Genomic DNA, 14,225 nt, shown 5'->3' with positions numbered 1-14,225 from the left:
TATTTTAAAAAATCAAAGTATAAATAATCTTAATAATAATCACTATATCTAAATTTTTAATTTTTGTTTAATTGCAAATTAGAATAATTATTAATACAAATTTTTCTATAAAAAGCTTCTTGCTCAAATTCTAAATACTCATAAATTTAAGGGATTGTAAATATTTCTGACTTTATAGGATGGAAAAGCAGATAGATTAAGAAGAGGAAATCATTTTAGATAAGCAAGAGCTTTTGCTTTAGTAGCAATAAAATTAAGCAAGAAAGAATCAAAAGAATAATTAGATTGAAATAATAGATATGAAATAAAATATTGAAGCTTCTTTAAATAAATTTAATTTTTACGAAGAAATAAACTGGCCTAATGTCAGGATAATTGAAGAACATAAATATTACAATATTGAAGAAGGTCATGTAAATAATTAGCCATAAAAAAAGCTATCTATTATTAGAATAAAATTTAATGATCATCCTTATAGATAATAATTATTTAATGAAGTACATAGTAATTTTAATTTAATAATGGAGAATTATTAGAAGTTCAAGATTTTACCTATCATTTTTCAAGTAAAATAAATTGAAGAAAAGGAAATAGTTATAATTACTTAACAGTTTCTTAATCAATATGATTTTAAACTTAAATTTACAAGTAAAGATTACATAAATTGGCTATATGAGGCTACATTAGATTTGTTGCAGTTAATCAATCATGGTATTACATTTTACGTAGGATCTCTTTAGCAATTTTCTATTGTTTAAACGAGGATGAAATACTTTTTAATCAATCCTGTGATATTTGTACCTAAAGATTTGCAAATGGGTCTAAATTATAAAGTAGACTCAGAGGAAATAAATAACTAGGAACAATAAGCAAAGTTAAATAAATAAACTAAAGCTAATATTTCAAACTCAATGAATGGAAATGAAGAAATATATAGTGAGACAATTTAAAATATAATCACTTAAAGTTTGTTTTTTTCATTATCTCTCGTTTTACAAAGAAATTTGTTTGCAAATGAGATTATTAATAAAAAAAATAAGAATATTGAAAAATTAATGTTGAAGCTTATTGAGGAGTCTATTTCGATAGAGAGAAGTAAATATGTCAATTAGGTTATGGATGATTTTTAAAAAAATTAAAGATGGCATTTATTAGAACTAAGAAGGAAAAAAAAAGGAAGAAGAAAGTCATTAAGTAAAAGTAAAAACTCTAAAACAAAATAGAATATTTACAATGAATTTTCAGATTAGTGGGAAGAACTAAAATAGAATGAAGAAAAAAGAGTAAAAGAAAGTTTCAAAAGTGAATATTAGTCACTTTATGATTAAATAATTAGTATAAATGAATTGAATTATGATCTGATTTAAATTAATAAGCAACTTAAGCAATAGTTTTAAATTGAAAAAAATATTAAAAAAAAATAAATGATTTCTCTTTCTGATGAAAGAAATGTTAAAAAACTCGTTTAGTTACTGAATCAGAATCAAAATAAATCAGATATCAGAGACTAAAATAGTTAAAATGATGACAATAAACATAATAAGGATGAAGAAGAATTAGAAATAGAAGAAGAGAAAAAGTTAACAAATAAAAAAAATTTATAAAAAAAGACTTCAAATGGCAAGGTAAAAAAACAAATATCAAAATTAAACAAAAAAGGCATCAAAAAGTAAGAAAAGTAAGAAAATGAAGAAAATAAAAGAATTAAATTAAATGATGTTAAAAGAAAAATAAAAATACCTAGAAAGACAGGGAGACTTTTTAAAGGCAGTGGAATAATTTTAAATAATGAGCCAGATAATTAAGATGAAAAAGTCGAAATTCAGGATAATAATTCTGTTGAAGAAAAACACTAGATTAACTCAATCAAATTTTCATTTAGTATTTATAGTGATAGCTAATAAGTAAATTTGCTTTATAAAGCATTAAAACCTTACAAGAATAATCTGACTTCGCTGACTCTTTTATTCACTTCAATAAAATTAAATTCAAAAATATTGATAAAAAGTATTATTCCTATTTTTTCTTTTCCCAATCTTTGCAATCTTAGAATTAATTTAAATGGCTGCTTTTAATCCAACCCAATATTCTGGGAAGAAGGAGATTTGGATGATGAAACTGCATAACAAGATGATATTTCAAAAGATAGTCTAAAAAAATAGAAAATGAATTAAATGCATGATGAATCAAAATAAAATCAATAAAAAACTAAAAATGAAAAAATACAAGAAATTATCCAAAAACTTATTGAAAGAGGATCTAATCCATAACTTGAGTTCTTTGAAATACACTTAGAAAGAAATTATGCAAGAGAAGAAGATATTGATATTTTATTTGGATTTTTAAAAAGCGCTTTTAAAAATTTGGCAGAATTGGAAATAGGTTGGTAAGATTCGTATTTAAATGAAAAGTAAGTAACTTAAATATGCAATCATCTCTTACATTTTAAAGATTAGCTCACCTAGGTTGGATTGACCTTATGGAAAAACTCAAGAATAGGTGATGAATAAGTTTAAGAAATATGCGACTGTTTAGCGTAATTTACAAATATAGCATCTGTTACAATTGGTTTACTTGACTGCAAAGTCACTAACTAAATTGGAGTTATTTTAAAAAATTTATTAGATAAGCTGCCATTTTTAGTCATGCTTGAGATTGGTTTAGATGATAATAACCTAAACTCTGCTCTTGGTATTATTGGTTAGGGATTAAAATATTAAAAGTAATTAAGATATTTAGGAATTAGTTTTTAAGATTCTTATATAAATGATGAGTCTTTAAATATTTTTTGCGATGGTCTATCCCATATGTATAATTTGTAGGATTTTCATTTCTTTGTTGGTAAAAATCAATTGACTTATGATTCTATAACTAACTTTTTCGATCTTCTTAGCCCATATAGCAAATAGCTGTTGACTTTAGATTTAGGTTTTTAAAAATCAAACTTGTCAAGTGCTTAATTTACAGAATCTTTCTGCTAATTCCTAAAAAATTAGTTTAATTTGGTAAAAATTGAGTTATCCTTTGACAATACCAAATTAAAAGGAGATAGTATTGCAAAGATTTTAGATAGTATAAATAGAGAGTAAGAATTTGAAGTTATTCGTCTAAACTTGTAGCGCTGCAGTTTAAGCTCAGAAGGCTTTTTGGCCATGACGAGATTGCTAGAGGAAATTCAGCATCCATAAGCCTTAACACATTTAAGAATATATGCACCTAAAAATTTGATGACACTAAATGAAGAAGAGTAAAAAGCACTAGGATCTTCAATAGGAAAATTCATAAACTTAATAGAATTAGATTTAGATTTTTCCGGCTGCCATTTTTTTAATGATTTTTTTTTAGAACTTTGTGAATCATTGTCAAAATTAAATGTTTTAGAATCTTATACACTTATTCTACACAATTGCTTCCTTTCACAGTTAAGGATGAAGTGCATTGTAAAAAATGTTTAAATTGATTTTATTAATTTAAAGATAATTAAATTTTAATTCAAGAAAAAATTAACTTAAATTTATTAAAAATAAAATTATTGTAATAAAATAGATAGCTGGATTGTAGAATAAGCCTAAATTAACAGAATTGTGCTTAGAATTTGAGGATAGTGACATACCTACAGTAGATTAATATTATGATCCAAATGAGTTGATTACTTCTTTTGATATTCATATGCCTGAACTAAAATAATTAAGTCTTAATTTCTTGAGATGCAGTTGGTCTTTTAAGCTTGCTATAATTATCTTGCATTAAATAGGATCTTAGAAGCGCTAATTAAAACCTTTACCAAATTTTAATAGCCTAAATGTATACATTTGCAATTAATAGCTAGAAGAACTTATGCTCTACAACTTTAGCTAAATAGTTAACAAGTTTTATTCCAATGCTGCTGAGCTGACATTAACTTTTGATGATTGTGACCTTGATTTCGAAAAATGTAGTTCATTGTTTTTATTAAATTTATAATAGCTTAGAAATATTGATATAAGCTTAAGTGAAAATATAGATATTAATATGAAATCTCTGTCATAATTTATAGCAAATAATTAAAATATACAATATCTAGGTCTCAAGCTGAGACACCTCTAACAACCTGTGTTAGATTTTGGATTGTTAGGAAATGCTATAAAAAGATTAACACTAAAGTCATTTAATTTATATTTCGAGTAATCTTAAATCTAATAGCCAAGATAATTAGAATTCTTCTACAATGGCTTAGCTGTTCAAAATTAAATAGAATATTTAACTATTCATCTCCATGTAAATTTAATTACTTTCATTCATTTAAAAAATTTAACCTTCTTTTTTAATAGAATATAGATCATTCAACTGCCTAAATTAAGTATTTTGCTAAATAGTTGCAGTAAATGAATGAATTGGTATAGCTTAATTTACATCTGCCTAATTCTATGCTCAGAAAGGATGAAATTAGCTTTATATCTATCAGTCTTGAAAACAAAAAATATTTAAAAGAATTAATCTTAGAGTTTTATAAAAATGAAATTATTTATAAGAATGGCATTTATTTTGCTAGGTCAATTGCAAGTCTATTAAATTTACAAAAACTTGATTTCAGCTTAATGAAATGTGAAATACTTCCTGCAACTGCTGAAAAGTTGTGCTTAAGTTTAGGTGAACTCAAGTAACTTCGATAGTTGCATTTATACTTGGGTGAAAATCAAATAAATCAGTTTACTTTGATATTCTTAACATATAGCTTGTATAACCTTAAAAATATTGTTAATTTTAAGATAAATCTCTAAGACACTAGTATTGGTGATGAAGGAATAGCTTCACTTGCCTAAGGTTTATTAAATTTGGATAAAATAACATGCTTAGATTTGAACTTAGAGAATACAGAAATTGAATCTGAATCGCTTGTGGTTTTTGGAAGATTCTTTAGAGAAAAATGCTAGAATCTTTAATCCCTTGAACTAAATCTGAGAAATAATAGTACTATTACAGAAATAGGATTTAGATCGTTAATGGAAGGTATAGGATAAGTGAAAAGCTTAACTCATATAATTATTATGTTTAACCATTGTCTTTTGAATTAACTTACATCTTCTCATTTACCACTGTTTCTTGAAAATAAAAAATGTTTAAAATATCTATCAATTTATTTTGATGAAAATACTCTTCAAAATGCAACTGCAAAGAGCCTTGGAGTGGCCTTAAAATAAAATTGTCTAAAATTGAAAAGATTTACTCTGTGTGCATAGCTTAATTAGATGGGAAATGAAGGAATTATTAATCTCTTTGAAGGAATATTTTAAGTACCTGAGTTATAAAAAGTCACTCTTGATATTAGATAAAACGAAATAAGTTAAAAAAACACATTAGTTAAAATGGGAGCTGCAATGAGTAAAAGCAAAAAGTTAAAAGAATTAGAGTTATTTGTCTTCGAGAATTAGGAATTCAATGATAGACAAATAGCTAAAGGGTTATATTCTATAGCATAATCAGAAATAGATTTATTTGATTAGCTTTTATCATTTGAAGTAAGAAATTTATATTGGAGAGAAAATATAAAAGATGTATTCAATCCAATAATCACAAGGCTAATATGCTGTATGCAAATAATGGCATTCTAAAATTATTTATCTCAAACTCTACATTACAACAGTAAATTTACTATCTGGGACCTTTATCTACCATGATTTATAATTTAATTTAACATATATCACTCTTATAATTCCTATTTTAAATGTCTTTTTATATTATATTAATAATATTTTGCTTTTATATTCTACTTAAAGTATTTAAATTTTCTTATTTTTTTCTACTATTTTTTATTTATTTTAAATTATAAATCAAAATAACCTCAAATAATTAAGGAAAAAATTTACTGAGTTTACTTTTTTCTTTTTTGATATTCTATATATTTATCAATATTTAAAATGAACTTTTTACTAATTAAAAAAATAAAATATTATTGTTTTTTAAATTTTTAAATGCTTGGTTGTTTAAATAAACTTAAAATAATACGAAATTCTCAAGAAAAAAAAGTTTAAAGATGATAGTAAAATTTTAGAAAAAATAATTGGCAATTTGTTTGCGCATAAATAATGGATACATACATACATAGATTATATATGTTTATTCATATCTTATAATTGATTTAGAATAATTAAAAATAATAATGCTAAATTGATTGGATATATTTACTAATTATCTTAATCTTTTTATCAATTTTTTTAGTTTAGATTTTATCAAAAACTTTGTAAAACATTAAAAGAAGAATTTGATTATTAATACTGTTTTTAAGCTTTAAAAAATTTGATATATTTTAGATAGAAGTTAAATATAGAAATATTCATAAAAAAGGTTTTTTCATTTATTTTAGAAAATAAATAATTAAGTAGGATGATAAAAGATTCATAATTAGAAGGTGAGTATTTAAATTTTCAAAATTTAGATAAGCTAAACAAGCAAGATCCATTAAATAATTTTAAAATTACAAATTTCCATCTAAATTACCAAATTTATAAATGTGTAATATTAAATAGTATTTAAATCTTAAAATTAAAAGAAAGCGACACTAGTCAAGGATTAACTGCATAATAAAAATAGAAAAAGATAAAAAAGCCGAAAGATAAAGTGTGTTCAAGTACAAATTTGTCAGTTCCTGTTTCTGAAAAGCAAACTGGATCAAAAAAATAATAAAAAGCTGGTACATATAAAGAAAAGATCAAAGATATAGTTTCTGAGTAAATAATTTTAAGTAAAAAGTGAAATTTAAATTAGTTTTATTACGTTTATTTCAAAATAGAGATGATGAACTAAATTAAGAGGAAGAGGATATGATTGAAGGTTTGGAAAACATAGATGATGACGATGGTACTTTTATTTAAAAGTTTTTTATAATTGATATTTTATATGAATTAATAAGAAAGAAAAAAAAAGAAGAGCTAGCTTTCTGCTTAACTTACTAGAAAAAGAAGAAAACTATATATTTAATTACTTGAGAAGAAGGTAGTTTGAGTTTATTTAAGTAGTGTAATTAAAGTTAATTGATCTTTTATTCTATAATGGATAGGTAAAGTAACTTGGAGATGAATTGGATCAAGCAAAATTAAAAATATCAAGTATTGAATAGAATCAAAAGCAAAGATAAAATTCTGAAATAGTAAATTATTTTTAAAATGATTACCGACGGATTTTCTCTTTAAATTAATGATTGAAATTTTATTTTTATTAAAAGATGACGTAATTGCTGTAGGAAAGGTAAAAATTGTTTGATAAGCTAGAAGAAAAGATAAAAGAAAAAGATGATATAGAAATACAATATATTATGGATTCTTTGAGGGTAAATAAATTTTGAATAATAATTAAAAAGTAATTATAATAAAGTTAAGATTAGGGTTATCAGGAAAAACTAGAAACTAAGCACTATATTCTTTTTATGATGAAATTGTTAAGCTTATAATGCCTTTTCATATGAAATATTTGATTTGGATAGCAACAGAAAGTAAAATTATTAGCTATTTTAACTAATAAAGAATAAAAATCATTTGAAAAAAATAGATTTAGACATATTTTAGACTGACAAAGAAACTGATTCCACTGATAGTGGAGTATGGTTTTAGAATAATGGAATGACCGAATAGTAAATTTTAGAGATAAGATAAAAAATTTTAGAATCAAAAAAAGATTATGATGACATTCTTCATCAATTAGATTTTTTAAAGCAAAAAATGTAGTAAAAAAACGAATTTGCATAAAATTTTATTGATGATCTTAGGAATTTCTTCCCTCCAATTAACATAGCAAAATTTTTAGTCGACTTAGATAAAGTAAAAAATTAATAAGTATTGAATTGAAAGATTTAAATATTTTTTTATTAGAAAAGAAATCTTTATGAGAGAAATAATCTCTATCCCGATAGTTACTGGCAATAGCTATAACATAAAGTAAATGAACAATTTAGTAGATTTAAAAGTAATAATATTTTAAATATCAAATTTAATTAGAACTGTACCCTTAACCCATTGAAGAATACTCAAGCTCAGGGCTTTGAAAGACCATTTTAGAATAATCCCAATATTCTTTCTACAAATACATAAGTTAAAGAAGAATTGGTTCCAGATTTTAAAATGAAGTAAACATAAGATAACAAAAGGAATAATATACAAAGCTTAGACTCTAGTTAGTGTAGCTTCTCCATAGATTAACTGGGCTAAAGTGGATTCTTAAACTAATAGCAACAATAATTTTTGAATAAATAAAAAAGTGATCTTAAAAGTGAAGATGGTAGGCCAAAAAGTTTCTAAGATCAATAAAGAATGTATTCAGATAAATAGATAAATAAAAATAGCATTCATTAGGCAGATTAAATGATATAAAATTAATTCTTGTTACCAAATTAATAATAATTTGATGCTATTTAAAATGTTCAACATCATGTATCCTATTAAACATCATTATAAAATATTTAAAGTAATCAGTCATTTGAATACGATAAGTATTAATATAGCAATAATTCAAAAGATAATTAGTAGTATATCGGATAATACAGTAATGATTCATTATAATAACTTAATTAATTTGAAAGACCTTAAAATGTTAATCAGCATTCATAAAATTAATCTAAATACTCTAATTTGTAATACCAAAATAACAGCAATCTATAAAATTAAGCAGAATAATCATTTTAAAGCTAAAATAATTAATAAAACAATAGAGTTTAATATTAGTAGCAATTTGCTGGCATTAATAATAGTAATAATAACAATAATATGACTTTTGATTTTATTCCTAACACAGGCTCATTTTAATTTTAAGATCCAAATTAAAATTTCGAATTTTTACTATAAAGAGACTTAAGTTGAAAGCAATTATTGAAAATAAACTTAATTTTATGTCCAAAAATGTATATTTTCTATAAATATTTTAATTTATTACCTTCAAAATTAAAACTAAATTAGACTTAGTTATATCCTAGATATTAAAATTAAATTATTAATAATTCTTTAATTAAATATTTTAATTTATTACCTTCAAAATTAATTCTAAATTAGACTAAGTTATATCCTAGATATTAAAATTTATAATTTATAATTATTTAATTCAGCAGATTTGATTTTATTATGCTACTTAATTTCTAAAAAATTTATTAAACTGGAATATAAATTTTATATACATTTAATTATTTATTTAATCTGATATATTTAATAAATTAACAATTTTTTAACTCCTTACTTTAATTAAAATTAAGTCTTCTGAAATTTCTTAGCAGATATTTATTACATGATTTTTAATTCTATAAAAATAAAGATTTTGTTGAAAATTATTTTTCTAAATTAAAAGAAATTTATAAATTTTTAAAACAATATTAAACGTAAAATTGTTAGACAGTAATTCTTTAATTTAAAAAAATAATTAAATTTTAATTTAAGGTCTAAGAATTAATATAGCTGATACATACTTAAATATTAATAATTTAAGATTGTAAACAAAATTGTTGATAGAAATTAAATTATCTAGATATTTACTAATTATTTATTAATATTAGCATAAAGTTTTATAGAAATATATATAAATGAGAAGAGGAGGTGGAGACGCTGGAGAAAATCCTAGAGGAAAATAAAATTTATAATTTAATATGCCTGTCCCTAAATTTTTATAGTAGCTAAAAGATTCGGTGTTAACTTCTGAGTAGAAAAAAACTAAAGAGCTTGAAGATAGATTGAATAGAGAAGAAGATTTTGATATTTAAAATGCGGTAGTTATAAGAGAGTAATAGGAATAGTAAGAGAAAAAAGAAATAGAAAAAGTAGATATGGATAATTTTAAACCTCAATACGTTAGTAAATAAGATAGAAATGGATTAGGAGCACTAAAAGAAGAAATAGAAAAAAAAAAGAAAGAAGAACTTAAAAAAAAATAATTGTAATTGAAAAAAATGGATGAAGAAAAGTAAAAAAAAGACAAAACAGAAAGTAAAGGTAGCAAAGAGGGCACAGATAAAAGCAGTAAAAGTGAATAAAAGACTTCATCAGCATCTTAAAGCAGCGTGCTAAATTAAAAAAGAAGGTCTATTGAAGAAGCAATAAAAAACCTTGAAAAAGAAACTACAATAAAAAAGAAGTAAGTAGTTTAGTAAAACTTTCTATCTTTTAATGAAGATGAAGAGGATGAGTGAATAAATAATCAAAATTAAGCAAAAATCTGAAATGAAAATGAATAAGAAGTATTTATTATTTGAGCTAAAAGAAATAATTAATAATTTACAATAAGTATTAAATTTTATATAAATATTTATATATTTTTTATTTATTTTATTTTATTTTGAGATCTATTAAAAATTTATTTTATTATTTAGATTTATTCATTTTTAATATCACATCATTTGCATTTATTTTTAGTTTTATTCTTTAATTGAAATTATTTTTTGCTAGATTTTTTGATAATCTAAATAGTCTTTGTGCACATAAAACAGAGAGATATCTTGAATAAACTTTTACATGTTTTAATTTAGAACCCCTTCTTATTTGAGTTTAAATGTGGTATATTAAATTTCTCTGCATTTACGCTTCAAATTATAGAGATCTTGTGGAGTTTAAGTAATAGGAACATTTTTTAAAGGGAATCTAATTATTCTAAGTCCTATTAAATGGAGGCACTAGCAGAAATCCTAAAAATCTAAACCTTGATCAAGAGATAAAGTGTAATAATATAAATATCTTATTGTTGTTTTAGAAATTTTATTTGGAAAAAAGTCTAATTTTTGAAGAATTTCATACATCTCATTAAATCCTAAATATATTTATGAAAAATCGTATGTCGTTTAACTTCTCATAGATCCTGCAAAAACAAATAAATCTTTTAAATTGTCTTCAAATAACTTTAAAAGGCTATCTATTTGTTTGTGGCTCCTCATATTAAGCAATTCTTACTCTTCTGGATCTCTAAAACTCATGTGCATAGGTCTTATAAATTCTTTGAAAAATGTTTCAAATAATTCTTAAGGTTAAGGTATTTGGTCTTAAGATATCTTCTTAAGATAGTATTGAATACTAGTTTTTCTTATAGCTTCCAAAAACTCATAGTAATTTAAAATAGGCTTTTCTTTTTTACTTGTAATTTTTTCAAAAATTGTTTTAAGTGTTTGTATTTCTATAAAATTATCTCCCAGAGTTATTATTTTAACTGAGTTACTTTACTTATTTTTATTAGTTTAATCACCTTTAAGGTTAAGTAGGACGTTCTGTTTTTTAATGTGGCTAAAAAATTAAATCTAATTACTTACTGGCTCCTAGGTATTATTGAGGGTTGAGTTGAAAAGTTATGCTGATTCTTGTTCAGCAGATTCATCGTATTGCTAGCCACTAAGATTGTAAAAAAGTGCTAAAAACTTTTATAATGTAACTTTTTGGAATCTATCTTGAGTATTAGCATCGTTTTTGTTAGAATAAAAGAAAAAGCACCTTCTCATAATAGAATCATCAAATCTCTTTTTATACTTTTCTTAATTATCTGGTGAGTCTTATTCTTTACCTTCCATATCCTCTTCCTCCTTAGCTTTCAAAGGATCATATTAAACTAGGAAATCAATAGCTTCAATATTTTATTACTTTTTATATCTTGGATCTTGCTTCATAAATTATAAAACCATTTCTGCAGGAGAACATATTTTGGCAGAGTTTATTATCTTATACTGCCTCTTTTTCCATTAATTATCTTCTTTATAAATATCAAAATCTACATTTTCTTGATCAAAATAATCTTATTATTATTCTTATTCTGAATTATCCTTTTTGTCAGCTAACACAAACTTTCTAGATCCTGGATTTGCTGTTAGGGATCGCTATTTTCCCTATGGTATTTGCATACTAGAGCTAAATCCTCCATTACCACCTTTTGTTAAATCTTTCATTTGTAGTCTCATATGCTTTGGATCAAATTTAGACAGGAGAGATCCAAGCTCTTTTGTTTTATATGTTTTTGTCCTTCCAACAGACCTTGAACTCTTTTTTTCTCTATATGCTTTTTTGAGAAGATTTTCTTATTCATTAAGCAAATCTTACTGATGAAAATAATTCATTAAAACCCTGTCTAAAACTTATTCTTTATTGTTAGTGTTAGAGAGATCAAAATTTAAATTTTTTTCTCTCAATTTGTACTTTGCTTAAAAATATATTTTATTTTCATTTTAAGTATTTTAGATATTTTCAATAAGCAGCTTCTTTTGAAATTCTAACGACTGAAGAGCAGACGATACGTTACCAGATTAAGATATAGGTGTATTAATGCTTTGATTGAGAGGGTTTATATTACTATTATTTATTTATTTTTATTGATAAAATTGAAATACTTAACCAGAATTTTAAACTGCTCCATTATTATTTTTTAAGTTATCCATAATCTTTTTGCCAATACGCTACAAATTCTACTTACCACCTCCAATTCCATTTTATTCTTTTATTTAAAAACCTTAAGTTGTTGTGTTCCCAGTAAAGTTAAATTAGTTTGGCGAATTAGCATCTGTGATACTTCTCATCCTTTAAAATAATTCTTTTCTTTTCAAATGTTCAGTCACTTCTTAGTAGGCATAATCAATATCTTTTATGACCTATTTATGCTTACTTATTATTTTTTCTATTTTATTCTTTAATGCCTTTTTATTTTTTAAAATTGTTTTTTTTTCATCAATATCTTCAGCCTGTTAAGCGTCTTTTAATGTTGGCTACTTTAAGAATGGTACAGATTTATTTTCTTCTACTATAGGAGCTCGGTAGCTCCTAATATTATCTAGCAAAATCTCAGGCTCAGGAGTTACCTCTAACTTTTTTAAAGCAGTTCTTGTAGGTGATGATTGGCTGTCTTTGCTGGGTTGCAATCTTAATGTTTAAAGTTTACTTGGAGAATATCTAGGAGAGGTTTAAGAACTATTCTTATGGCTTGGAGGAAATCTTGGAGAATTTTAGGAGCTGTTTTTCTGGCTGGGAGGATTAACTTATAATTTTATTATGTTTTTATCTGCTTGTTAATTTGCAAAATTATTTGTGTCCTTTTATAATACAATTAACTTAGTAGGATTATCATTATCTTAGTCAGATATGTGAATTTTATTATCTTTCTAGGGACTTTTTTTATGCTATGATGTATGATTATCCTAACTGCTTTTAACATTAATTTTTGTATGATTAGAAATATCAGCTTCGTCTTCAATTTTACAAGGAATAAAGCTATTTTTCATTAATTCTTCTTTCATGAGCTAATTTATATGATCTCTTTCCTTTACATAATTAATATGCTCATGCAGCTTATTTAAGATACTTTATTCGTTATTTTCGTATTTCAAATATCTCTAGTGAGCAGCTGCATCAACAGAGTTCATATTAGATTCAATGAATTCTTTCTAAATCTGATTTGTGTCGCTTATATATTACTGCATCAAATTTATAATATTTTCATTTTATTAGCTGCTGCTGCTCCTATATTTATCACCTTTTCCTTTTACAAACTTTTACAGATCTTGTATTTAGCTTTCACAATTTAAAACACCTTCTTGTTAACCACTTCCATAAATTGTCTCAGCTTTTATAAACCCAAACTTTTGTGAAGCTCTTAAATCCTGAGAATTTGAAGTCATAAACGAACCACTATTTTATATTTGATTTATCTTTCTGATTTTAATGTCATTTCTTCCTAAACTATTATAATTTCCTTAAATCTTGCTTCTATTAGAGTTTGTATCAATTCTAATATTATTCTATTAACGTCTCTGGTAATCTGTTCCTTTTTTATCTTAATCTTGCAATAAATTATCAATATACCATTATTAGCTAATTATTTATTTTGAAGATCCTTGTTAAGTATTTTAAGTCTTATTCCCATATTGATTTTATTAGAATGCAGATTAACTAGTATCCATTCTTTAATTCATACTAAAATTAATATCTTCATTCTGTTAAAAAGTTTCTGTTTATTGACGATCGCTTTATTCATCTTAAAGTTGGCTTTGCAAATCAAAATTTTAATTAAAACCTGACTTTTATCCTATTTAGCCTTATATTGAATTAATGGTAATCACTCCATTTTTACTATTCCCATACTAGCCAAAATTTTTTTGCATTTATTTGTCTTTGATAAGTTATTAAATCTTTTTTAAGATATTAATTTTGTGGTATATTTATTTATTAAGACGAACAAATAATTCTTACTATATTTTTAATTAACAGTGTACATATATTATCATAATATATGACTCAGATGGTTGTTAA

At 23.8% G+C, this 14,225-nt stretch overlaps 4 protein-coding genes across 4 annotated transcripts; 3 read left to right on the top strand and 1 right to left on the bottom strand. All coding sequences in view use genetic code 6, as the record gives it.

The window, feature by feature from the left end:
* Positions 1-179: 179 nt before the first annotated feature.
* Positions 180-5,657, top strand: TTHERM_00442990 (hypothetical protein; the record flags this gene model as incomplete). Its single annotated transcript, XM_001033212.3, has 3 exons — positions 180-3,440; positions 3,547-4,257; positions 4,311-5,657. 3 exons carry the CDS (start codon positions 180-182, stop codon positions 5,655-5,657), a joined length of 5,319 nt encoding a protein of 1,772 aa, XP_001033212.2.
* A 553-nt stretch (positions 5,658-6,210) lies between these two features.
* Positions 6,211-8,828, top strand: TTHERM_000442989 (hypothetical protein; the record flags this gene model as incomplete). The annotated part of the gene is made up of 10 exons (XM_012798024.1): positions 6,211-6,388; positions 6,530-6,707; positions 6,770-6,837; positions 6,890-6,972; positions 7,037-7,126; positions 7,202-7,306; positions 7,351-7,468; positions 7,525-7,793; positions 7,845-7,910; positions 7,971-8,828. Exons 1-10 carry the CDS (start codon positions 6,364-6,366, stop codon positions 8,826-8,828), a joined length of 1,860 nt encoding a protein of 619 aa, XP_012653478.1. The 5' UTR covers positions 6,211-6,363.
* Positions 8,829-9,538: 710 nt separating this feature from the next.
* On the top strand, positions 9,539-10,141 carry TTHERM_00442980 (hypothetical protein; the record flags this gene model as incomplete). The annotated part of the gene is made up of 1 exon (XM_001033211.1): positions 9,539-10,141. One exon carries the CDS (start codon positions 9,539-9,541, stop codon positions 10,139-10,141), a length of 603 nt encoding a protein of 200 aa, XP_001033211.1.
* A 2,393-nt stretch (positions 10,142-12,534) lies between these two features.
* On the bottom strand, positions 12,535-13,131 carry TTHERM_000442979 (transmembrane protein, putative; the record flags this gene model as incomplete). Its single annotated transcript, XM_012798023.1, has 1 exon — positions 12,535-13,131. One exon carries the CDS (start codon positions 13,129-13,131, stop codon positions 12,535-12,537), a length of 597 nt encoding a protein of 198 aa, XP_012653477.1.
* Between the last annotated feature and the right edge of the window lie 1,094 nt (positions 13,132-14,225).

Source organism: Tetrahymena thermophila, assembly GCF_000189635.1.
Source record: "Tetrahymena thermophila SB210 genomic scaffold scf_8254609, whole genome shotgun sequence".
Lineage (NCBI taxonomy): Eukaryota > Ciliophora > Oligohymenophorea > Hymenostomatida > Tetrahymenidae > Tetrahymena > Tetrahymena thermophila.
This window is presented reverse-complemented; position numbering and strand designations above follow the sequence as displayed.